The sequence below is a fragment of the Poecile atricapillus genome, chromosome 23, assembly GCF_030490865.1.
Source record: "Poecile atricapillus isolate bPoeAtr1 chromosome 23, bPoeAtr1.hap1, whole genome shotgun sequence".
Lineage (NCBI taxonomy): Eukaryota > Metazoa > Chordata > Aves > Passeriformes > Paridae > Poecile > Poecile atricapillus.
The window spans coordinates 6,892,411-6,916,742 of record NC_081271.1 but is presented as its reverse complement, the minus strand read 5'-3'; the positions used below and the strand labels follow the sequence as shown (position 1 = coordinate 6,916,742).

Genomic DNA, 24,332 nt, shown 5'->3' with positions numbered 1-24,332 from the left:
ACATCCCGCTGCACACAGCCAGGCTCTGCCTTCAAACAGCCTCTTCCCAGGACTGTTCATTCCAAATGAACTCCATTCCACTGCCTGCTAGTGCAGAATTAGCTTTCCTTAATGCAACTGTGGGTGCTACAAACTCAGCCTGGGAGATTCAGCTCCAGCTCCAGGAGCTCTGTTAAGTCCCAGCTCTTATTCCTTGCTTTGGGCAAATTTTTAAATGCCACAAGAATGTGACTTCTCTTGTGGCTCCTTGGCTTTTGGGGAATGTGGGTCACATTTACCTGGGCAAAACAGAGATGAGAATGTTGTTTTTTCACATGGATAAATGAATTCAGAGCCTCAACCCTACAGAAGAATGTAGAGATTTCAGGCCAAGAATTTTGTCTTGGAGATTCCTGCCTAGCTGTGTGTATTTCCACCAGGGAACATCCCTGCTCTGTCTCTGAAGCAGAAGCTTGAAACATCAGCCCAAATTAAACCCAGTTTCCCCAGATCCACAGCAAATTCCAGCCCACAGATTGGTGGGGAGGAAACACAACTGTGGGTCTTGCTCAGGGGCAGGGGCCTTTCCAAGGGAGATGCCCCAGTTCCAGGACAACTTTCAGGGATGCCAGGCCCCATCTCACAACCCCTCATGATCCCAGGGGTGCTGGATTTCCATGGAACTCTTGGCTGGAGCAGGGGCACCCATCCCACCCTGCTGCAGGATGCTGAGGATGCTGCCACGATGTTCTGGCTGTCCCTTTCTGCTCCCTGAGGCACTGGAAAGCCCCAACCAGGGCTGCAGCTTCCCCTGGAGGAGTCAGGTAACATTTCTGGAACCCTCACACCCTGAGGCAGATCCTATGGGCCCAGAGCTTTTCCATGGAGCACCAGGAGAGATTTCCTGAACACCTGTCTCAGACACTGGGGTCTGGAACCTGCTGAGGAGTTCTGTGCCTGTGGGAACCTGGTTCTTCAGGAACCATCCAGGGATGGGTTTTATGCTGGACCCACCTGCCTGGAGCCACCCTGGTTCCTCACCTGGTTTGTGGGCAGAATCCCTGGGGACATTTGCATCACCCTTCCTTCCTTCCTTCCTTCCTTCCTTCCTTCCTTCCTTCCTTCCTTCCTTCCTTCCTTCCTTCCTTCCTTCCTTCCTTCCTTCCTTCCTTCCTTCCTTCCTTCCTTCCTTCCTTCCTTCCTTCCTTCCTTCCTTCCTTCCTTCCTTCCTTCCTTCCTTCCTTCCTTCCTTCCTTCCTTCCTTCCTTCCTTCCTTCCTTCCTTCCTTCCTTCCTTCCTTCCTTCCTTCCTTCCTTCCTTCCTTCCTTCCTTCCTTCCTTCCTTCCTTCCTTCCTTCCTTCCTTCCTTCCTTCCTTCCTTCCTTCCTTCCTTCCTTCCTTCCTTCCTTCCTTCCTTCCTTCCTTCCTTCCTTCCTTCCTTCCTTCCTTCCTTCCTTCCTTCCTTCCTTCCTTCCTTCCTTCCTTCCTTCCTTCCTTCCTTCCTTCCTTCCTTCCTTCCTTCCTTCCTTCCTTCCTTCCTTCCTTCCTTCCTTCCTTCCTTCCTTCCTTCCTTCCTTCCTTCCTTCCTTCCTTCCTTCCTTCCTTCCTTCCTTCCTTCCTTCCTTCCTTCCTTCCTTCCTTCCCTCCCTCCCTCCCTGTTTGTGGCTCTGTGTCCCAAGGGCTTTCAGCTGGGATTCCCAATCCCAAGGCTGCAATTGGGATTCAAGAAATGCCAACAATTTCCAGAATCCTTCATTTGCTCCTCTCAGTGATGCTGTTTGGAGGCTGCAGTTAATCACAGGGCTCAGGAACATCCAGGACTGATTGTCCCATCCAGCAAACACTCAGGAGCTGTTCCCATCCTACCCCAGCGTGCTCCTGCCAGCCAGGACCCAGTGCTGGCTCTGCCCTGCCAGTCACACAGCACTGAATCACTCCCTGGAGATGTTTATCTCTACCCACAGCCAGGAGAGACCTGCAGCTGACATCAGGCCATGATTGGATCTGCTAAGAGAGCTGGGATGGACCTGAAGCTCCTGTGCTCGATCCACTCCAGCTGAGTGGCTGGAGAAGTGTCAGGTTTAGTCCTGCAGGGCTGGTGGTGTGCAGGGATCAGAGACATCTGGAGGCCAGCAGTGCTCAGAGCTCCTCCTGCTCCACCCTGCTGCAGCCACCCCGCCGTGGCAGCCTCGGGGATGTGCCCTGGGCAGTGAGGAGGGACATCCCGAGATGCTCAGCCTCAGGGACCAGACCTGTCCTCCTCCAGCAGCCAGAAATGCTTCTGAATCTTTGCCAGGATGTAATTACATCGAAGGGTTTAAAACAAAACAAAAACAAAAACCCTGTTTGTGGAAAGCCTCTCAAAGCCAAAAGTTCCTTTTCCAGGATAAGCTGGTCCAAAAAATTGAGAATTTGAGAATGACAGGACTTAGTTGATTTTAATATTCAGTTGGGTTTCATACTCAGTTGAACTTGATATTCTGTTGAATTCCGTGTCCTGTCAGTTTTCCCTGAGGTGTGGCAGGCACAGCTGGGGCAGGGACAGCCCGTGTGGCACAGTGAAATGTGCCGATAATTGCTCCATTTTTACAGCTCATCAGCAGCATCTGATTCACAGGAGACATCAAAGCATTTCCCGGATCAAAGTGTTCCCTCCTTGTCAGGATCTCCTGCTCTGCCAGGGCACAGCGGGTTTGTTGACAGGAGCAGATAAAAGGTGTGAGTGGCTCACAGCCCTTCCCAAACCTGGAGCAGCCAGGAGAGAACGGGATTGATGGATGATGGATGGATGATGGCTGATGGATGATGGATGGATGATGGATGATGGATGGATGGATGATGGATGATGGATGATGGATGGATGGATGATGGATGGATGATGGATGGATGATGGATGATGGATGGATGGATGATGGATGATGGATGGATGGATGGATGGATGATGGATGATGGATGGATGGATGGATGGATGATGGATGATGGATGGATGATGGATGATGGATGGATGGATGGATGGATGGATGGATGGATGGATGATGGATGATGGATGGATGATGGATGATGGATGGATGATGGATGGATGGATGATGGATGATGGATGATGGATGGATGATGGATGATGGATGATGGATGGATGGATGATGGATGGATGATGGATGGATGATGGATGGATGATGGATGGAGGATGATGGATGGATGGATGATGGATGGAGGATGATGGATGATGGATGATGGATGATGGATGGAATCCATGGATGGATGGATGGATGGATGGATGATGGATGATGGATGATGAATGGATGGATGATGGATGGATGGATGGATGATGGATGATGGATGATGGATGATGGATGGATATCCATCATCCATCCATCTATCCATCCATCCATCATCCATCCATCCGCTCCTGTGGAGCCTCGGGAGCTGCTGAGCCAGGGTGAGTCCCAGATCCATGGGGTGAGTCCCCGATCCATGGGATGATCCCAGACCCATGGGGTGATCCCAGATCCATGGGGTGAGTCCCAGATCCATGGGATGATCCCAGATCCATGTGCCTTTGGGAGGGGTTGGGTTGGGAGCTGGGGCTGAGCAGGAGCAATTCCCTGAAGCGCTCCCAATGTCCCTGTGCCACCCTTTGCTGTCCCTGCCAGGGCCACCATTGCAGGAATCACTCTGGGGCACCAGGTCAGGCCCACGGGGCAGCACCACCTTCACCTGCCAGGCACCTCAGGGTCCCAGTGAGGGGTAAAGGGTGGGTCCCACTCCGGGCAGGACTCAACCCCTCGGTGCTCCTGAGGAGCAGAGTTTACAGCCAGGCCCCACACTGAAACCAGGGCATGAGAGCACATGCAGAGGCAGTGATTCACATCACCACTAAGCTCATCCTCCTTCCACCAAGTGCCAATAAAATGCTTCTTCCAGACAGCAGCCAAAGCCTCTTCCTTCCATTCCAGGGCATGGCTGCCTGCTGTGTCAGCGGGGTTGGTCTTAGGGACACGGGGCATTGTGTCAGTGCCAAACCCAAACCACGCTTGGGCCGCATTAAACACTTCATTGGTGACTTAACACATCTGTGGAATCAGCAGAAACCAGGGGTGACTTGAACCAATTAAAGGCCATTAACTGAGAGCTGTGAATGAGCTGCTACGGGCAGTGATTTACAGGGCTAACACTCAATGAAACTGGAAGTTTTATAAGGCATTTAAAAACAATCACGAGAAACTCGCAACGTCAGATGTTTGCAGGAACAAATGGAACTGCCCTGCAGGGGCTGTGTGAGGAGGCCATGGCACAGCAACACCAGCACTCGGGACTCTGAGGGTGAGGGCTCCACATCTGAAAGGTGTTGCAAAGTTCAGCCTTTATGTCCTTTTTCTGTCTTTTAATCTACAGGAGGTTGCTGGGCCTGACCTGTGAGAAATCCAAGGCTGTACTTCTCAATCTTCTGCAGTTTGTGGTTGTGATTTGGCCTCGGCTTGAGCTGGAGGCTGGGCACCCACATGTGGGGACAGTGGCACAGTGGATCAGGAGAACACTGGCACCCTGTACATGAATTCACTGGTGCTGGAAGCTGTAGATTCCACAGGACACTCTGAAGGACGTGCACTGTCAGCTGCTCACAGTGATGGCAGCCAGTGCCACCTGCCCCGAGCTGCCCTGCAAAAAAAAAAATAGCAAAGCACTAAAAAGAAAACAATCAGACAAAAAAACAAGCAAAAAAAAAAAAAAGAACCAAAAAAAAAAAAAAAAAAAACCGAAAACAAAAAAAAAAAGATAAAACAACAAATAAAACAAAAAAAAAAAAAGCAACAGCATACCCAATGGATGGCCCCAGAGCCACCCTGGGCAGTGGGGCTGTGCTGTCCCCAATCCCCCACGGGCACAGGAGTCAGGGTGTGTTATCCTGCAGGGCTCTCCTCCTCTCCAGCCCCACGGGACCCAGGTTCCCCATTCTGCACCACGAGTGAGGCTCTCAGAGCAGCCCACCCACCAGGGATGTGCCTGAGGGGGAAACAATTCCTCAGCATCCCCCTGATGAGCAGGGAGGTGGGACTGGATCACAGAATCATGGAATGTCCTGGGTTGGAAGGGATGCACAGGGATCATCCAGTCCAACCGTTGGCCCTGCACAGACACCCCCAAATCCCACCCTGTGCACCCCTGAGAGCCTTGTCCAAACTCTCCTGGAGCTCTGGCAGCCTCGGGGCTGTGCCCATTCCCTGGGGAGCCTGGGCAGTGCCAGCACCCTCAGGGGGAAGAACCTTTCCCTGATCTCCAGCCTGAGCCTGCCCTGGCACAGCTCCAGCCCTTCCCTGGGTGCTGTCCCTGTCACAGAGAGCAGAGATGGGAGATCAGAGCTGCCCCTCGGGAGGAGCTCAGAGAGGTTTGGGGCAGAGCTGCTTCCCAGCACCAGCACAGAGCCCGTGCCACGCTCCAGCCAACCTCGGCTCCCGAACCACCGCGGCCATCCCACAGGCAGGGCAACACCTGGGGGCTCCTGGCACCCTGGCAGACCCCAGTGAACACCCCCGGCTGCTGGGCCGTGCCCCAGAGCTTTGCAGCAGCTGCTGCCACTCTGCTGTTCCTGAGCAGGGCAGCAGCGCACGGGGACTGGGAATGCCGGGCTGGGCCGGGCCAGGCACTGACAGAGCTGTGGGGCCCAGTGCGGGGCCTAGATCTGGGCCTAGATCTGGGCCTAGCTCAGGGTCTAGCTCAGGGTCTAGCTCAGGGTCTAGCCTGGGGCTTAGCACGGGGCCCAGCTCAAGGCCCAGCTCAGGGCCCAGCTCAGGGCCCAGCTCAGGGCCCAGCTCAGAGCCCAGCTCAGGGTCCAGCTCAGAGCCCAGCTCAAGGCCCAGCTCAGGGTCTAGCTCAAGGCCCAGCTCAGAGCCCAGCTCAGAGCCCAGCTCAGGGCCCAGCTCAGGGCCCAGCTCAGGGTCCAGCTCAGGGTCCAGCTCAGGGTCTAGCTCAGGGTCCAGCTCAGGGTCTAGCTCAAGGCCCAGCTCAGGGTCCAGCTCAGGGTCCAGCTCAAGGCCCAGCTCAGGGCCCAGCTCAGAGCCCAGCTCAGGGCCCAGCTCAGGGCCCAGCTCAGGGTCCAGCTCAGGGTCCAGCTCAGGGTCTAGCTCAGGGTCCAGCTCAGGGTCTAGCTCAAGGCCCAGCTCAGGGCCCAGCTCAGAGCCCAGCTCAGGGTCTAGCTCAGGGCCCAGCTCAGAGCCCAGCTCAGGGCCCAGCTCAGAGCCCAGCTCAGGGCCCAGCTCAGAGCCCAGCTCAAGGCCCAGCTCAGAGCCCAGCTCAAGGCCCAGCTCAGGGCCTAGCTCAGGATCTAGCTCAAGGCCCAGCTCAAGGCCCAGCTCAGAGCCCAGCTCAAGGCCCAGCTCAGAGCCCAGCTCAAGGCCCAGCTCAGAGCCCAGCTCAGGGCCCAGCTCAGGGTCCAGCTCAGAGCCCAGCTCAGGGTCTAGCTCAGGGTCTAGCTCAGGGTCCAGCTCAGAGCCCAGCTCAGGGTCTAGCTCAGGGCCCAGCTCAGAGCCCAGCTCAGAGCCCAGCTCAGGGCCCAGCTCAGAGCCCAGCTCAAGGCCCAGCTCAGGGTCCATCTCAAGGCCCAGCTCAGGGTCCAGCACACAGCAGGCACACGGAGGGAGGTGCTGGCAGTTCTGATCCCAGCTCAGGGCCCAGCTCAAGGCCCAGCTCAAGGCCCAGCTCAGGATCTAGCTCAAGGCCCAGCACACAGCAGGCACACGGAGGGAGGTGCTGGCAGTTCTGATCCAGCGCAGGGATCGGGCTGGAGCGGGGCCGGGAGCTGCCAGGACAGGCAGCGCTGTGGGAAGCAGGGAGTGCCCCGGTACCCCCGCCCTGGGCGCTGCCGGCCCCAGGGACGGGCAGAGTGGCTGCGGGGCATCCCCACGGCCCTGCCTCCCCGAAAAGCTGTGAGAATGGACCTTCGGAGGCTGCACAGGGGATGTTTTTTCCGAGGCAGACACAGCTGGCTGCCCCCAGCGCTCCTGTCTCCCGTTGGCGGGCATCAGGCAGGCTGGAAATGTCACGTCCCAGCACTGCCACCCAACCCAGCTCTCCCCTTTGCCCTCCACACCTCGGTTTTGAGGAGGCAGGTGGTGGGGAGCTGGTCCTCCACTTGTGCCTTCTCCATTTGTGATTCTGAGCTTCCCAGAGCCTTATTCCCCAAAACCTGGTGGTGTTGAAGTAGGGAAAATAAATCCGCATCCAACAGGGAGAAACCTGCAGGACACCCCCACATCAGCAGGCGAGGGATGGGGAGGACAGGCAGCCCCAGCAAGGGGGACACAAAACATCTCACCAAGCAACAAGATCCTCCACCCTGGGCATCCTCCCATCCCCGCTGCTCCGGGAAAGGCTCCTTGGATGCTGTTTACCAACAGCATGGGACAGGGTGTGATAACAGGGCAGCAAAACAGCCCTTCAGGACCTCTTGGGCTGGCTGCCAGTCCAGGTCCAGGTCCAGATCCAGAACCAGATCCAGAACCGGATCTAGAACCGGATCCAGAACCCGATCTAGAACCAGATCCAGAACCGGATCTAGAACCAGATCCAGAACCCGATCTAGAACCGGATCTAGAACCGGATCTAGAACCGGATCCAGAACCCAGTCTAGAACCCGATCTAGAACCAGATCCGGAACCCGATCCAGAACCTGATCTAGAACCGGATCTAGAACCGGATCCAGAACCTGATCTAGAACCAGATCTAGAACCGTATCCAGAACCCAGTCTAGAACCAGATCGAGAGCCCGGTCCGGAACCCGATCTAGAACCCGGTCCAGAACCCGATCTAGAACCAGATCTAGACCCAGCTCCAGATGCAGATGCAGATGCACCACAAAGACTGGAGGGCCTGCAGGTGACGTGTCCCCAGGGACCGCACGCGTGTGAGGTGCTGCAGATGGAAGAGCTCTGCCCCCTAAGGCACAGAGAAGCAGCCCCCCCACATGGCTTCATCCCAAGGCTTCATTGCATGCTGTCATGCAGAGGAGGCAAACACGGCTGCTCAGAGCCCTCAGCAAGAGCTGCAAAGAGGAATGGAAATAGCCTGGAAAGTGAATTAGTGCCTATTCCATGGACCAAGAGCCTTGGAAGCGGTGCCCCTGTCCTTGGTGTCCCCAGCTGTGACCAGAGAGGAGTGAGTGGGGCTCTGGTACAGCAAAAGCAGAAAAAAGTGGCCATGACGAGGATTGCCCCAAAGTGCAGCAGGAAAAGCAGCTCAGACCACTGAGGTCTATCACCAAACCTTGCCAAGGACTGTCGCTGAGATGATGTTGGGAGGTTCCTTGTGGGGTCCTGGGTATTTGCTGTGACCTCTCACAGCCTGGGGAGCAGGTGGGCAACTCCTAAAGCTGTGCTGAGCCTGTGCTGTGTCATCTGGGATCAGAGCCTCAGGATGGAGACCACACCTGCACCCCCTCATCACCTCTTTATTTACAGACACAACACCACTGGGGTGTGAAGATGGGAACCTCGTGAGGCCTCTGCTCCCCAGAACCCCCATTCCTGCAGCCAGGGCTCTGTGCAGCCACTCCTGGGGCTCGGCCTCCTCTGCCCCTGAGCCTCTACTTCCTTCGGCTGCCCACCATGGTCTTCCCACGGGCACCCTTGGACCTGCAAGGGAGGAGGAAAAGCACGTGCAAAAAGGCATCAGTGACCACACAAGGAGGATGAGGTGGGTGCTGTCAGTCCTGCAGACTTTCCCAGTTGGAAACTGCCCTGGGGGCTGACAGTCTTCACTGGCCCCAGGTAAATTTTGGGACCCCAGTCAAAGTGCCTTGGGACTCTCTAGGAACAAGCTCATGCAGTTGCCAGGCGATTCTAAGGACCCAGCATTACCCTCACGTGTTTCTCCCCCCACAAGAATCGTTCCAAGAAGAATTGACAAGTTGCATCTGTAGCTGCAGAGGGATAAAAGCAGCTGCAGGATCCTTCAGGACCCAGCCAGTGGCTCCCCTTAACCAGCACAGGGGGAGCAGGCAGTGCTTGGGCACAGGGCAGCACAGAGGAGGAGGAGGAGGAGGAGGAGGAGGTTTGGGTGGGAAGTGAAGAGCATTACTGGCTGCCAGACCTTGGGATTGCCTTGTCCCTGAGCCCTGCTGCTGCCCTGGGGTCCTGTGACACACATGGACTGGGACACACACAGGACAGGTACAGGGACACTCAGAGAACCTGTGCAGGGACACACACACACCAAAAACACCCCAAACACACACACACACACCAAACACACACCAAACACACCAAACACACGCCAAACACACACCAAACACACCAAAAACACACCAAACACACCAAACACACACCAAACACACACCAAACACACCAAACACACCAAACACACACCAAACACACCAAACACACACCAAACACACACCAAACACACACCAAACACACCAAACACACCAAACACACCAAACACACCAAACACACACCAAACACACCAAACACACACCAAACACACCAAAAACACACCAAACACACACCAAACACACACCAAACACACCAAACACACACCAAAACCACACCAAACACACACCAAACACACCAAACACCCCAAACACACACCAAACACACCAAAAACACCAAACACACACCAAACACACACCAAACACACACCAAACACACCAAAAACACCAAACACACACACCAAACACACACCAAACACACACCAAACACACCAAAAACACACCAAAAACACACCAAAAACACCCCAAACACACACACACACGCCAAACACACACCAAACACACCAAACACACCAAACACACCCCAAACACACCAAACACACCAAACACACACCAAACACACACCAAACACACCAAACACACACCAAACACCCCAAACACACACCAAACACACACCAAACACACACCAAACACACACCAAACACACACCAAACACACACCAAACACACCAAACACACACCAAACACCCCAAACACACACCAAACACACACCAAACACACACCAAACACACACCAAACACACACCAAACACACACCAAACACACACCAAACACACACCAAACACACCAAACACACACCAAACACACCAAACACACACCAAACACACACCAAACACACCAAAACCACACCAAACACACACCAAACACACCAAACACACACCAAACACACCAAACACACACCAAACACACACCAAACACACCAAAACCACACCAAACACACACCAAACACACACCAAACACACACCAAACACACACCAAACACACCAAACACACACCAAACACACACCAAACACACACCAAACACACCAAAAACACACCAAACACACACACAGAGCACCTGTGCAGGGGGACAAACACAGCCCTCAGAGATGCCTGTACTCACCCTTTGCTGCAGGATCACACCGTGGTGGGGCAGGAGAGAAGAGAGATTTGGTGTAAGCGGGTGGGAGATGCTGCCCCTGGCTCCTGGGGTGGGCTGAGAACCTCCCACACCAGGGGGAAGTGGGATGGGGATGTGAGAGCACCGAGTGCTCCTCGGAGCAGGGGTTGAACACCCTCTTCCACCCTCCTATGAAGGGCTCCCCTGCCACGTGCAGGGAACGTGGGCATGGGACAGGTTCTCCTGGCCTTATGGGCCTGCACAAATCCCACAGCCCATGGGATATCCCCTGCTAGACAAGCTGGGATCTCCAGCAGCTTCCATCCCCTGCAGGGATGGGGTGGCTGGAAGGAAGGACCCCACAGGACACACAGATCCCATGCAAGGGTGGGCTCTCCCTGGGCTCCATCCCCTGCTGAGCTCTCTGGGGAGGGGGAAGCCATGGAGGTCTGTCAGGGGCAGAAGAGCAGGGACTGAGGTCTCTGGGACAGACCTGCAGGTTCAGAACACTGGGCACCAGCAAGACCAGAGGCAGGAGGGGGAAGGGGAGGAGGTGGTTTAGCCAGGGAGATCCACAGGGAGGGAACTGGGGAGGAGGGAGCTGGAGCTGGGAGGACAGGAGATGGAGGAGGGATGTGAAGCCACTTACACTTTCTGGTGGTCGCTGATACGGTTTCGAAGGACATTGATCTGCAAGAAAAAATGGTCCTGGTGAGGTCTGGCAAGAAAAACCTGCAGGTGACAGTGAGGCCTGGCTGTAAAAAGTTGCAGGTGGATGGTGAGGTCTGACAAGGTGCCCCAGGCTGGGGACAAGGGCTGGGTGAAGATTCATCACTGATCTTTTTTCCCCAGCAGTTTTTCTGTGGGTTTTAGAGCCCCAGAATCCCAGGATGGTTGGGGTTGGAAGGGACCTTCAAGCACATCTCCTTCCACCCTCTGCCACGGGCAGGGACACCTTCCACTGTCCCAGGTTTCTCAGGGCTCTGTCTTGCCTGGTCTGTGATGTGTTTGCTCTGTGGTGGTGCCAGGTACACATCCCCAGGAGCTGGGAGATCACTCGAACACCCCAGCTCATCCCCTGGCTGGGGAGCAGAAGGAGCAGTCAGGGACACAGAGGGCAGACAAATCACAGAGGCCCTGGGGCTCACCTCATATTTCTGCCGCTTGAACTTCTCCTGCAGGTCAAATTTCTCAGCCTCCAGATCATGGATGTTCTGCCACAGTTCCTTGGCCTTGTCCCTGCAGGAAGAGCCAGCGGGACACAGTGCAGGGAAGGGCTGTGGCTCCCAGGAGCTCAGTGCAGGGATGGGACACTGATGCCAACCCCTCAGCTGTTCCCTGGGATGGGGCTCTGGAGACTCCCAGACAGGGATGCGTTATCCAGGCAGTGAATTCAGGGACAAAAGCCACGGGGAGGTGAGTACATGTGGGGACACACCTGTCCCACCTGTGTGACCCTGGCTCCCTCTCATGGCTGGTGCCTTCAGCCGCAGCCCAGCCATGGTGGCCCTGCACAGCCTTGGGGCCGTGTTCCCCTGGCTGGGGTGTCCCCATCTCCAGCTGTGCCATCCCCCCAGGCTGGCAGCCCCACGGAGCCGTCCCCAGCCTGGGATCCTGCCCAGGAGCTGGGACCCAGCACAGGCCTGCCCTGGCCATCCCTCCCGAGCCTGTGCTTACCTCAGCTTGTCCTCGCTGAGGTGGTCGATGTTCAGGGGCTTCCGTCGCTCACTGAGGATCTTCTTCTTCTTTTCCCGCTCCGTTTGCTTCTTCCCGCCCTTTTTCTCTGACTGAGGAAACCATCAGTCCACTGGAGAGAAGGAAATCTACCCAGCCTTTGCTCTCCCCCACCCTCAGTTCTGCACCCAACACCCTCAGCTTTTGGGACTCCAGAAGCACATGAGGTCCTCGGGGTCATTTTGGCAGTAGTGGACAAGACACCTTGTCCTTGTCCCCATCCCCCTCCCTGTCCCTGAGGCAAGGTTGCAGCTGCACATCTGCAGAGGAGAGCTGAGCTTGGGGCAGCTCTGAGCTCACCTTTGTTCCAGCACCCCCTGACTCAAGAGCAGCTCCCTGGGCTCTCCTGTGTAAACCCCACAGGGGATGAGCTCAGCCCACGGCCGAGCCCTTCCCAGGGGCAGCAGTGGCTCCATCACAGCCCCCCTGGAAAGGCTCCCACCTTCTGCATGTAACCCCCGAAGTGCAGCATGTTGGAGAAAGCCTTCTTCTTCCGTGCCTCCTCCTCCGCCCTCTTCCGCGCCTCCTCCTCCTCCTTGCGAGCTCTTTCTTCCTGCCAGGGTCAGAAGCTGGTCAGCCGTGGATGGATGATGGATGGATGGATGATGGATGGATGGATGGATGATGATGGATGATGGATGGATGGATGATGGATGGATGGATGATGGATGGATGAATGATGGATGGATGAATGATGGATGATGGATGGATGATGGATGATGGATGGATGGATGATGGATGGATGAATGATGGATGATGGATGATGGATGATGGATGGATGATGGATGATGGATGGATGATGGATGGATGGATGGATGATGGATGGATGGATGGATGGATGATGGATGGATGATGGATGGATGGATGGATGATGGATGGATGAATGATGGATGATGGATGATGGATGATGGATGATGGATGGATGATGGATGATGGATGGATGATGGATGATGGATGGATGGATGGATGATGGATGGATGGATGGATGATGGATGATGGATGGATGGATGATGGATGGATGATGGATGGATGGATGGATGATGGATGGATGATGGATGATGGATGGATGATGGATGATGGATGGATGATGGATGGATGGATGATGGATGGATGATGGATGGATGATGGATGGATGATGGATGATGGATGATGGATGATGGATGATGGATGGATGGATGGATGGATGATGGATGGATGATGGATGATGGATGATGGATGATGGATGATGGATGGATGATGGATGATGGAGGATGGATGGATGATGGATGGATGATGGATGGATGGATGATGGATGGATGGTGGATGATGGATGGATGGATGGATGATGGATGGATGATGGATGGATGATGGATGGATGATGGATGGATGATGGATGGATGGATGATGGATGGATGATGGATGGATGATGGATGGATGATGGATGGATGATGGATGGATGGATGATGGATGATGGATGATGGATGATGGATGGATGGATGATGGATGGATGGATGATGGATGGATGGATGGATGGATGGATGATGGATGGATGGATGGATGATGGATGATGGATGATGGATGATGGATGGATGATGGATGATGGATGATGGATGATGGATGGATGATGGATGATGGATGATGGATGATGGATGGATGGACAGGGATGGATGATGGATGATGGATGGATGGATGATGGATGGATGGATGATGGATGGATGGATGATGGATGGATGGATGGATGGATGGATGATGGATGGATGGATGGATGATGGATGATGGATGATGGATGGATGATGGATGATGGATGATGGATGATGGATGGATGGACAGGGATGGATGATGGATGATGGATGATGGATGGATGGATGATGGATGATGGATGATGGATGATGGATGATGGATGATGGATGGATGATGGATGGATGGATTGATGGACACACAGATCATGTCCCCACATTCCCCAAGCCCATCCCAAGCCACATTTCCAGAGGACACTCACGGCCATGCGGGCCTGGCGCTCCTTCTCCCGCTCGCTGCGGATCCGCTGCTGCTCTGCCCGCTCTGCTCGCCGCTGCTCCTGCACAGGGAGGGGACCTTGGCTTGGACACTGCAGGGAATCTGCATCCTCTCTGTTCCAAAGGACATTCCTGACCCCGAGAGCCCTGAGGACCCCAAGGGAGCCTGGGGACAGTGACCCTGGGCAGAGGAGCATCTGCATGAGGCAGCACAGCAGCCAGAGCAGGGGCATCCCAGTGCCCAGGGAAAGGAAGGGAAGGGCTGGAGCTGTGCCAGGGCAGGCTCAGGCTGGAGATCAGGGAAAGGTTCTTCCCCCTGAGGGTGCTGGCACTGCCCAGGCTCCCCAGGGAATGGGCACAGCCCCGAGGCTGCCAGAACTCCAGGAGAGTTTGGACACAGCTCTCAGGGTTGGAGTGGAACAGTTGGGGTGTCTGTGCAGGGCCAGGGGTTGGACTGGATGATCCCTGTGGGTCTCTTCCAGCTCAGGGAATTTTGTGGTTCGCAGGTACTGAGGTACAAAACCTGGCTCAACCCTCAGGCTCTGTCCTGCAGGGTCAGGGATGTCCCAGGTCTGCCAGGACTGGGGAAGGGGCAGTGGCTGAGTGCCCACAGGGACAGGGTGGCAAGAGCCAGAGAGGGGAAGGCTGAACACGTACAATCCTGTCCTTGAGGGACAGGAGCTCCTCTTCCTCCTTCTTCCTGCTCTCAAAGTGGGCTTCGATGAGGGCCTGCAGCTCGTTCAGGTCCTTCTCCATGCGCTTGCGGTGAATGTCCTGCACCAGGCACAGCCAGAGCCTCCAGCAGCTGCCACACCAGAGGGGGGCAGAGGGAGGGCAGCACCCCCAGGGCTGGGAACCGGGGGCACAACTTACATCAAAATCCAATCTCTCGCCATCTGGGATCTTGGGAGGCACCAGGTTGGGCATGAAGACCCTGCAGTGGAAGGGGAGACAGAGGAGGATGGGGCTGCAGATCTGGGGCAGCACGTGCCCCTCTGAGCCCCACAGCCCCCACAATGCAGAGCTGGAGGACAGGGAGTGCAGTGCAGCCTGCTGGAGCTGCCAGCTGGGCAGCCACAGAGGAAGACCTGTGGCATTCCCAGGAAACATTCCAAGGTGCTTGCATGGCTGGAATAACTCTGCAAGCTGCAGACAGCGTGGCCAGGGCCCTTTGCCAGGCCCCCTGAGCTGGCAGCCACCCCCTGCTGTCCCCAAAGGGCACCGTGTGCTGCGATGTGACCTGGCACAGGCAGCTGGATCCTCTCACCCTGCAGGGCTCTAGGGAGGGCAGGAGATGCTCAGCAGGGGCACAAAGGGATGAGGGGATGATGGCTGAGGGCAGATCTGCCTCCCACACTTCAGCATTGCAGGGGCCCAGGAGGAGCCCCCAGGTTTGTGGTAATGGTTCAGAGTCCTGCTCCCTTGGGCTGTCCCTGGAATGCTCCTGGAAACGTGTGCCTTGTGCCAGCCAGAGCCTGGACTCTGTACCCCAGCCTGGGATGCTCTCTCACACACACACACACACACTTCAGCACCTGCAGGGTCACAGGGCAGCTGAGCTTCTCCCAAGGAACAAGCTGAGCTTCAGAACTGCCTAAAGACCTCATTCTCAGGGTCCCCTTCATGGTGCAGGGTTTGCTGTCTGTTTCTCTCCATGCCCAGTCCCACCCTGGCTCCGTGCTCCGGAGCTCCCTGTGCCCTGCATGGACCAGGCTCTGTCACACGGAGCCTCTGCCCTGGCACAGCTCAGACCCAGGGAAAACCCTGCCACACTTACTTGGGTTTTGGCTTCGATTCACCTGCAGGTGCCAGGAACAGGACAGAAAGACAAGGTCAGTGTCACTGAGGGGGTTTCTGTCACACTTTGACCCAACCCACACCCTGAGCCAAGCCCTCCCTCTCTCCCAGCAGCAGGGGCTTCACAGGGACCATCCCCCAGAGGACACATTGTGCCTGAGGCACAGCTGCTGCTGCTACTGAAGCCTTAAGTTTTAGCTTTCGTATTTTCTAGACTCTGAACTTCATAGAACGTGTCAGCAAGTTCTCCTCACAGTTTAGTCAGACAAAACAATCCTTTCCCAGCCCCAGAACCAGGGACACTGTTGCCCCAAGGATGGGACATCATAACCTGTAATTGGACAATTAACCCCAATATGGAAATGGACCAGAACTTAGAGAAGTGTGAAACTCATGACTGTGTGTCCATCCTGGGTGGAGCCACGGCCAGGCTCTTGCACTGCCCAACCTTTGAAGGCCTTTTTAATGCCCTGTTTATTCCTTTAACACTTCCCAGCCTCTGTTCAAGGTAACCTCACAAGCCCCCAGTCAGGCAGAAGAAACGAGGGTGGAAACCTCACCTTCCCCAGGCTCCTGCTCCCGCTCTCCCTCTCCACCTGTGGAAAACATTCTGCTTTGTGTCCCCACGGCCAGTCCTGCCCAGGGACACTGTGGGGCAGCTGTCCCACTCTTTCCCATGCTTGTCCCCACTGCAGAGCCCAGCTCCATCCATCCCTGCAGGATGAATGGGGGCAGAGCAGGCCCCTGAGGGACATCCCTCACTCACAGGGTGGCCAGGAGAGCCCCAGCTCCTCTCCAGGAGGAATCCAGACAAGTTTTGCAGGAGCTCAGGCTGGAAAAGCAGCAGTGGCTCCCTCTCCTGCTGCATTTTGGGTGAATTTCTGCCCAAAGCAGCACAGATCCATCCCTCCTGCTGCCCCTCTCCTGCTGGGGCATATGCCCAGGGCAGCTCTGCCCCATTTACCACAGATCATTTGGCAGCAAATAAATTCAGCACCAAAACCCTGTCACAAGGGCCCAGTGTCTCCAGGGACTGGGATCAGGACTGGAACGGCCAAACCCATCTCTCCTCTGTTCCTGCTTTACCTTCTCCTGCTGCTTTTGTTTCATCTTCTTGTTCTGTTTAAAAGCAATGGGAGAAGATGTAAGAACACAGCCCTGGGTGGGGGCAGTCACATCCCCCAGCACAGAGGAGCCCTGGTGTGGGGTCACAGCTGGTCTGAGCCTGCTCCAGCACCAGTGACAGGGTCACACTCCATGCCCATGAGCCACCTCATGAAATCCAGCGTTCTTTTGCTGATCAGACACATCAGAGCTCAGCCCCAGCTCCAGAAACCTCCCTAAGGCCATGGACCCCTTGGAGAAACAGCTTGGCCCATTTTTGGCATTATTTCAGAGGGCTGGGCACAGCCACCAGCAGCAAACACCATCATCATTGTGCTTGTAGGGCCCAGACAGAGCAGGGAAGGGCATCTCAGTTTGACACCCCCTTAGTGGACAGCAGATCTGGGGGACAGCTGCCCCTCTCTGCCCATGTCCCCCTGTCACAGCCACGCTGGGACATCCCAGCCCCCAGCTGGAACCCCCTGGAGCAGAGCAGGGCCCAGCTGAGCCAGGGGAGCTCCCTGGCACCGTCCCCACTCACCTTCTGCCTTGGTTTCCTTGGTCTCCTCCTCCTCCTCCTCCTCTACCTGCTCCTCCTGGCCTGTGGAACAGGGGGCAGGGTGAGCCCAGCAGAGCCATTCCCTGGCTCCCTGCAGCTCCTGGCTGGGGACAAGAGTGGCACAGAGCCGAGAGAGGCTCGGGGGAGCCGCAGCCCCAGGGAAGAAACAGCGGCTCACAAAGCAAAGGGCTCCTCCCTAATCTCACCCCAGGGCTGCTCTGTGCTCTCAGGGCAAAACCCCCTAAAATTAATGAGATTGAAGGATTTATCCCCACCTCCTGGTCCCTCATTCCCTCACACCCCAGGAAGGAAGGAGGGATTTCTATTGCTCTGCTCTAGCAGTGAACTCCAGGAGTGGCTGAGGATGTGCCTCTGGCACCTTCCCAATCACATTTGTGACACTGCTGGAGCCTCTTTCCACTGGAGGGAGCAGCGTCCCCACAGGAATCCTCTGCTGGAGCCGGGGTGATGCTGTGCCCTCAGACCTGGGGACACTCGTGGGGCCACAGCCAAGGGAAGAGACAGAGGACAGCAAAGACAGCAAACCAGAGCTGGCAGATAAAAGAGACAAGGCACAGACAAAGAATGGACACACAGCACAGCAGGGCACGTGTGGAGTGCAGGAAAAAGAGAGAGAAGTGGAAGAATGAAAGAAAAACCATTCCCCAACCAGGGAGAGGCAGAAGACATCGACCCACGACTTTTTCCAAGAGCAGAGAGAGGAAATAATGAAAGGTGCAATAACTACCGTCGTCTTCCTCTATCCATTCTTCCTCTTCTGGGCCAGGGAGGAGGGAAGGAATAAGCAGGGATTAGTTGGGTGGCACAGAGCTTTGGCATGCGTGAGGTGAGGACTTGACCACTGCACCTCCCTTTGCTTTTACACTCAGGGTGCTTTGTCTGGCAGTGCCCTGGAGCAGCCAGAGCTCAGCTCAGCTCAGCTCAGCTCAGTTCAGCTCAGCTCAGCTCCCAGCCCAGCTCAGCCCAGCCCAGCTCAGCTCAGCTCAGCTCAGTTCAGCTCCCAGCCCAGCTCAGCTCAGCCCAGCTCAGCTCAGCTCAGCCCAGCTCAGCCCCCAGCCCAGTTTAGCTGCCAGCTCCCAGCCCAGCTCCCAGCCCAGCTCCCAACCCAGCCCAGCTCAGCTCAGCTCAGCCCAGCTCAGCTCCCAGCCCAGCTCAGCTCAGCCCAGCTCAGCTCAGCTCAGCTCCCAGCCCAGCTCCCAGCCCAGCTCAGCCCAGCTCAGCCCAGTTCCCAGCCCAGCTCCCAGCCCAGCTCAGCCCAGCCCAGTTCCCAGCCCAGTTCCCAGCCCAGTTCCCAGCCCAGCTCAGTTCCCATGCCAGGGCTGTGTCTCCAGCAGGCTGAGGCAGGTGGAAGTTTGAGCTTGGCCATGACTCTCACATGTTCAGCAGAGGCTCCAGCCCCCATTGGGATATTGGGATCACATCTCTGCCAACACCCATGTTCAGCATTGCCAGCCCTGCTTTGAGTCAAAGGATCACTGACAAAAGAGATCCTGAGAGAATTCAGACTAGTTTTGATCCTACTGATGTTTCAGGTGCAGGCATCTCAAACACGGTCACATCTGCCTTTCCTGGACATGATTTGCCCATTGCAGCCCAGGAGCTGATCCCCAAAGCCCCCAGCAAAACACTGAAGCCCCAGGATGTGGCTCTGGGTCCTTGCAAAAGCAGCTCCTACCTTCCTCCACGCACTCCTCTTCACAGAGCACACAGGCCACAGACAGAGAAAAGGGAAAGAAATCTCAGGTTATTGGGGTTGCTCTGATCAGGTTTTGGCATCAGGGCAGCTGCAGGTGCTCCATGTCCTCTTACCTTCCTGCTCCCTGCAAAGCACAACAGGGATTTACAGAGTTTTACACGGAGTTGGAACGGGGCCCATCAGGGAAGGGAGGCTGAGGTGAATTTGGGGTTTCCTCAAGGCTGGTTCCCGTTCTCACAGCACAGGGCCAGGGTGTGTGGGTGGCTGTCAGCTGCCACTGAGGACAGGGACAATGCCCAGGTCACTCTGCAGGCTGAGACCAGGGGCTGAAGGTCTGCACTGGCATTTCAGCAGTGGTCAGGGAACCATTTTGCAGCACGAGAAGATGAGTGACCTTGGCCTGCAATCCCAGAAATGGGCATCTCACACCCCACCTTTGCCCCCAGGTCCTTCCCTGACCGTGGGGGAGATGCACAGCCTGTCCCAGGGGGACAGATTGGTGACACACATGAGTCTGGCACAGAAACACCAGAGGATTCAGGTCCCCTTTCTCTGCTGGTGGATGAGAAGTGGGAGCTGTGTTTGAGCTCACCCCTATAACCCCAATCCCATCTCCTCAGGAGGTGCCTCCTGGCCCAGAGCCTCCATCAGCAGAAGCTGCTCTCCAGTCTGGGCCTTGGGGAGTGATGTTCTGGATGTGACAGCAGGACCCCATCAGCAACAGGCTGCTGGGTTTTCCCATCTCTGTCTCACAGATTTCAACTGCATGTTTTTAATGTAGGAGCCATCCTTGTCCTGCCCATGGGTGTGGATACAGCTCCCAGCACCAATTCCCACTGCTGGGCTCAGGCACTGCCAAGGCTGGGGGTCCTTGCTGGGTGCTGGGGTAACAATGAGGTCACTTCCAAGCAATGCTGCAGTGGGAAAGTGGGAACAGGGAGGAAGAAAAGGGGTTAAAACCACCCCACTTACTGCTCATACTCCTCGGTGACCTCCTCCGTGTCTGACATCCCTGCTTCTCTGGCGGAGCTGGAGGCAGATTGGAAAAAGCGAGGGTTAGAAGTGAGATAAGGGCCAGCACAGCCTGTCCCTCAGCACCAGGCCAGGGGCACAGAATGCTGCTTCTCTCCAAAGCACTTGGAGCTTGCAGCTGTCCCCAGCCAGGATGTGACAGCGTTATCTCAGCACAGATAAGGCTCCTGCCCCACTCCTGTCCCAGGATCAAGCAGGAGGCAGGAGATTGGACACAGCCTCCTGTCACACTGAGAACTGTCAGGACCATGTCCAGGACACTCAGCCCCTCTGGCCCAGCCCTCTCAGGGGCTGTGTTTGCTCAGGGGACAGGAAAATCACCCCATTGCAGTGTTCAGCTTGTTTTGGTTCTGACTATTCTTAGCTCAGGGACGACCCCTCCTCTCAGATTTACAGCCCTGCACCAGCACAAGGCCTCAGCAAACCTTCCCAGCCCAGCCCTCCAAGTGTAGAAATGCTGGGAAAGGGATCAGCGGGAGCATTTCTACCCTGTTAGCTAAAAGGAATAATCTACAGCCTGGTTTAGTTATTTAGCCCTGGTTTTAGGGCTAAAACCTCTGCAGAAACAGCCTTTCATCTTCCCAGCACATCTGTCCCCCAGCTGTGCTCAGGAGGACTTTGCTCATCATCTCACCCCGTCTGACCTTCAGCCAGCTCTGGGTGAGATCTGCAGCCACCAGCCCCATCCCTGGGCACCCTGGAGCAGCCCAGAGCCCCAGCCCAGCCCTGTCCCTGCTCGTGCCAGCCTCAGCAGGGCTCAGATGCCACAGGACAGAGCAAGGCAGCTCTGGAAATAACTTCCATGTGCTGAAGCACCTGTTCTGAGAGCAGCAAGGCTTCCCTGCTCCTGCTGCCCCGGCTCTGGGAACAACTGCTCCTCGCTACATCTGTCGAGCATTTATTACCCAGGATGGGTAGGACAGGCCTCAGGAGTGTCTGTTCAAGATGCTGGATCCTGCCTTGGAATGCTCAGGCGTGGGACAGGGGCATTCCAGGAGGGGAACCTTGGCATGACCAGGGCTCCAGAGGGTCTGGATCTCACTGTTACTCACAAGGTGCTTTTTGGAGACAAATAAAGGCACAACTCAGCCCCCTCTGCGCTGCCTGCTCCTGCTGTCACTGCTCCCTTTCCTGTGATGGCTCCAGGGCTGGGCTCTACACCCCCTCCAGCAGCATCCCCAGGATCACTGCTGCTCCATGAACACCAGTTCCCACTTTTCCCCAGGCTCAGCATGGTCCTGATGCCACAAGTTTGGCCAAATCATTTGTGTGGCCTCTGAGCAGCCAAGGCTGCACACAATCATTTCATGACACAGAAGAGGGTTCCCAGCCCCAAGAGTGTGAAAGCCTCTTCCCACATTCCCATTGCCCTCCTCCCTCAGACACTGTTAGATCCCACAGAGCTGAGGGAACAGAACAAATCCAGCACTGTTTAGAGGGTACACAAGAGAAAAAGTGACTCAAGGAAATATTTATCTATCATCTGCACAGAAACACAAACCTTTTCATTAAAGCTTGGAAATCTTGATTTGGTAGAATTAGGAGAACCCAGCAGACATTACAGAGATAAAGAGGAAATATTGAACTGACTACAACCAATCTCCCAGAATTTGCTGTGTATGAAACAATCCAGATATTCCTCACACTCCTTGAAATCCCCCTATCCTTTAGCTCAGGCTGCTCACAGCTCTGGGGCTGAGTTAATCCTGCACAGTTCTGAGTCTCTGCTTTCCTCCAGGCTGCCCAGACACGGAGCTCTCCTTTCCCACTGTTTGCTCCAGGAATGGGCCATGTCCCTGCTCCAGTCCCTGCTCCAGTCCCTGCTCCAGTCCCTGCTCCAATCCCTGCTCCAGTCCCTGCTCCAATCCCTGAACTCATCCCTGCTCCAGTCCCTGCTCCAATTCCTGCTCCAATCCCTGCTCCAATCCCTGCTCCAGTCCCTGCTCCAATCCCTGAACTCATCCCTGCTCCAGTCCCTGCTCCAATTCCTGCTCCAGTCCCTGCTCCAATCCCTGCTCCAGTCCCTGCTCCAATCCCTGAACTCATCCCTGCTCCAGTCCCTGCTCCAGTCCCTGCTCCAGTCCCTGCTCCAATCCCTGCTCCAGTCCCTGCTCCAATCCCTGCTCCAATTCTTGCTCCAATCCCTGCTCCAATTCCTGCCCCAGTCCCTGCCCCAGTCCCTGCTCCAGTCCCTGCTCCAGTCCCTGCTCCAGTCCCTGCCCCAGTCCCTGCTCCAATCCCTGCTCCCATCCCTGCTCCAATCCCTGCTCCAATCCCTGCTCCCATCCCTGCTCCCATCCCTGCTCCCATCCCTGCTCCCATCCCTGCTCCAATCCCTGCTCCAATCCCTGCTCCAGTGCTGCTTGGCAGGCTCAGAGCAGGCACAGGAGCATCCCAAACCTAACCCAGCCCTGGGCTGCCAGAGGCAGGGCCAGGCTGGCCATGGCATCACATCCCTGCTGTCTCCTGCAGGGAACGGGGAACTGGGGCATTTCCCCAGAACCAGGGCAGCCAAAATCCTTCTGAGCCACCTGAGCCACATCGAGGTGCCTCAAAAGACAAACTGCAAATTTGCAAATGCGCTGGAGAGGGTCCTGATGGTTTATGCATGGGCATGGCTCCATGGAAAAAACACCCAGGAGAGTGGCTGGGGAACACCCCAAACCCTGAGATGGTTCCCTTCCCTCCCTGAGCTGGATCCAGAGCATCCCACCCCTCTCAGGTCTGGATCCAGAGCATCCCACCCCTCCTGAGGCTGGATCCAGCACATCCCACCCCTCCTGGGGCTGGATCCAGCACATCCCACCCCTCCTGGGGCTGGATCCAGCACATCCCACCCCTCCCTGAGCTGCATCCAGCACATCCCACCCCTCCCAGGTCTGGATCCAGCACATCCCACCCCTCCTGGGGCTGGATCCAGCACATCCCACCCCTCCCAGGTCTGGATCCAGCACATCCCACCCCTCCCGGGGCTGGATCCAGCACATCCCACCCCTCCCAGGTCTGGATCCAGCACATCCCACCCCTCCCAGGTCTGGATCCAGCACATCCCACCCCTCCTGGGGCTGGATCCAGCACATCCCACCCCTCCCGGGGCTGGATCCAGCACATCCCACCCCTCCCTGAGCTGCATCCAGCACATCCCACCCCTCCTGCTGCTGGATCCAGCACATCCCACCCCTCTCAGGTCTGGATCCATCCCATCCCACCCCTCCTGAGGCTGGATCCAGCACATCCCACCCCTCCTGAGGCTGCATCCAGCACATCCCACCCCTCCTGCTGCTGGATCCAGCACATCCCACCCCTCTCAGGTCTGGATCCATCCCATCCCACCCCTCCTGAGGCTGGATCCAGCACATCCCACCCCTCCTGAGGCTGCATCCAGCACATCCCACCCCTCCCAGGTCTGGATCCAGCACATCCCACCCCTCCTGGGGCTGGATCCAGCACATCCCACCCCTCCCAGGTCTGGATCCAGCACATCCCACCCCTCCCGGGTCTGGATCCATCCCATCCCACCCGGGGAGGGGCGGGCACCCCCAGCCCTACCTGAGCTGCGGTGCTGCCGGGGAGCTCGGGGAGCCGGCGGGTCTGGGGAAGGCTCTTTGGGGCAGGAGGCTTTAAGGGGGCTCCAGCGCCCACCCCGGGGCGGGCAGCGCCGCAGGAATGTGCCCGGCGCCCAGCGAGGAATGCAACACTTGTGAGCTGCTATTTCGGCAGCCACGGGCCTGGCCCCCTCTGCCGCTCCCCCTTCCCCCCCAGGAGCCCATATAAGCCCAAGCTATTGTGTGGCCTCAGAGATTTGCTATTTTAAACCCTCGGGCCCGAGATACGCGAGTGCCCGAGGGGCTGACACAAGCCAGCCCAGCTGTCACCGGGGCCGGGACTCTGATAAGGCAGCGCTGTCCCCAGGGCAGGAGCAGGGACCGACCCTGCCCGGCAGCTCCGGCTCCCTCCAACGCTGCTCCCAGCTCGGGATGCTGCAACAGGGGAAGAGTCTGGTTTTAACCCCCCAGGACACATTTGATTCGGGGTTTTCCCTTTTTTCCCCTTGTCGGGAG

The 24,332-nt window shown here is 56.4% G+C and overlaps 1 protein-coding gene across 2 annotated transcripts; it reads right to left on the bottom strand.

Annotated features, from left to right (window-relative positions):
- Positions 1–8,402: 8,402 nt before the first annotated feature.
- TNNT2 (troponin T2, cardiac type) lies at positions 8,403–23,971 on the bottom strand. 2 transcript variants are annotated; one of them, XM_058855890.1, is made up of 18 exons: positions 23,821–23,971; positions 20,212–20,259; positions 19,353–19,363; positions 19,219–19,236; positions 18,271–18,300; positions 17,505–17,564; positions 16,946–16,978; positions 16,420–16,455; positions 15,840–15,861; positions 14,936–14,996; positions 14,720–14,836; positions 14,047–14,124; positions 12,511–12,621; positions 12,012–12,121; positions 11,483–11,573; positions 10,984–11,024; positions 10,338–10,343; positions 8,403–8,602 (listed from the first exon to the last, which is right to left on the bottom strand). In XM_058855890.1, exons 2-18 carry the CDS (start codon positions 20,247–20,249, stop codon positions 8,554–8,556), a joined length of 912 nt encoding a protein of 303 aa, XP_058711873.1. In that variant the 5' UTR covers positions 20,250–20,259; positions 23,821–23,971; the 3' UTR covers positions 8,403–8,553. The 2 variants fall into 2 exon arrangements, with proteins under 2 accessions (XP_058711873.1, XP_058711872.1); XM_058855889.1 differs by lacking the exons at positions 10,338–10,343; positions 18,271–18,300; positions 19,219–19,236; ... (1 more) ...; positions 20,212–20,259; positions 23,821–23,971.
- Between the last annotated feature and the right edge of the window lie 361 nt (positions 23,972–24,332).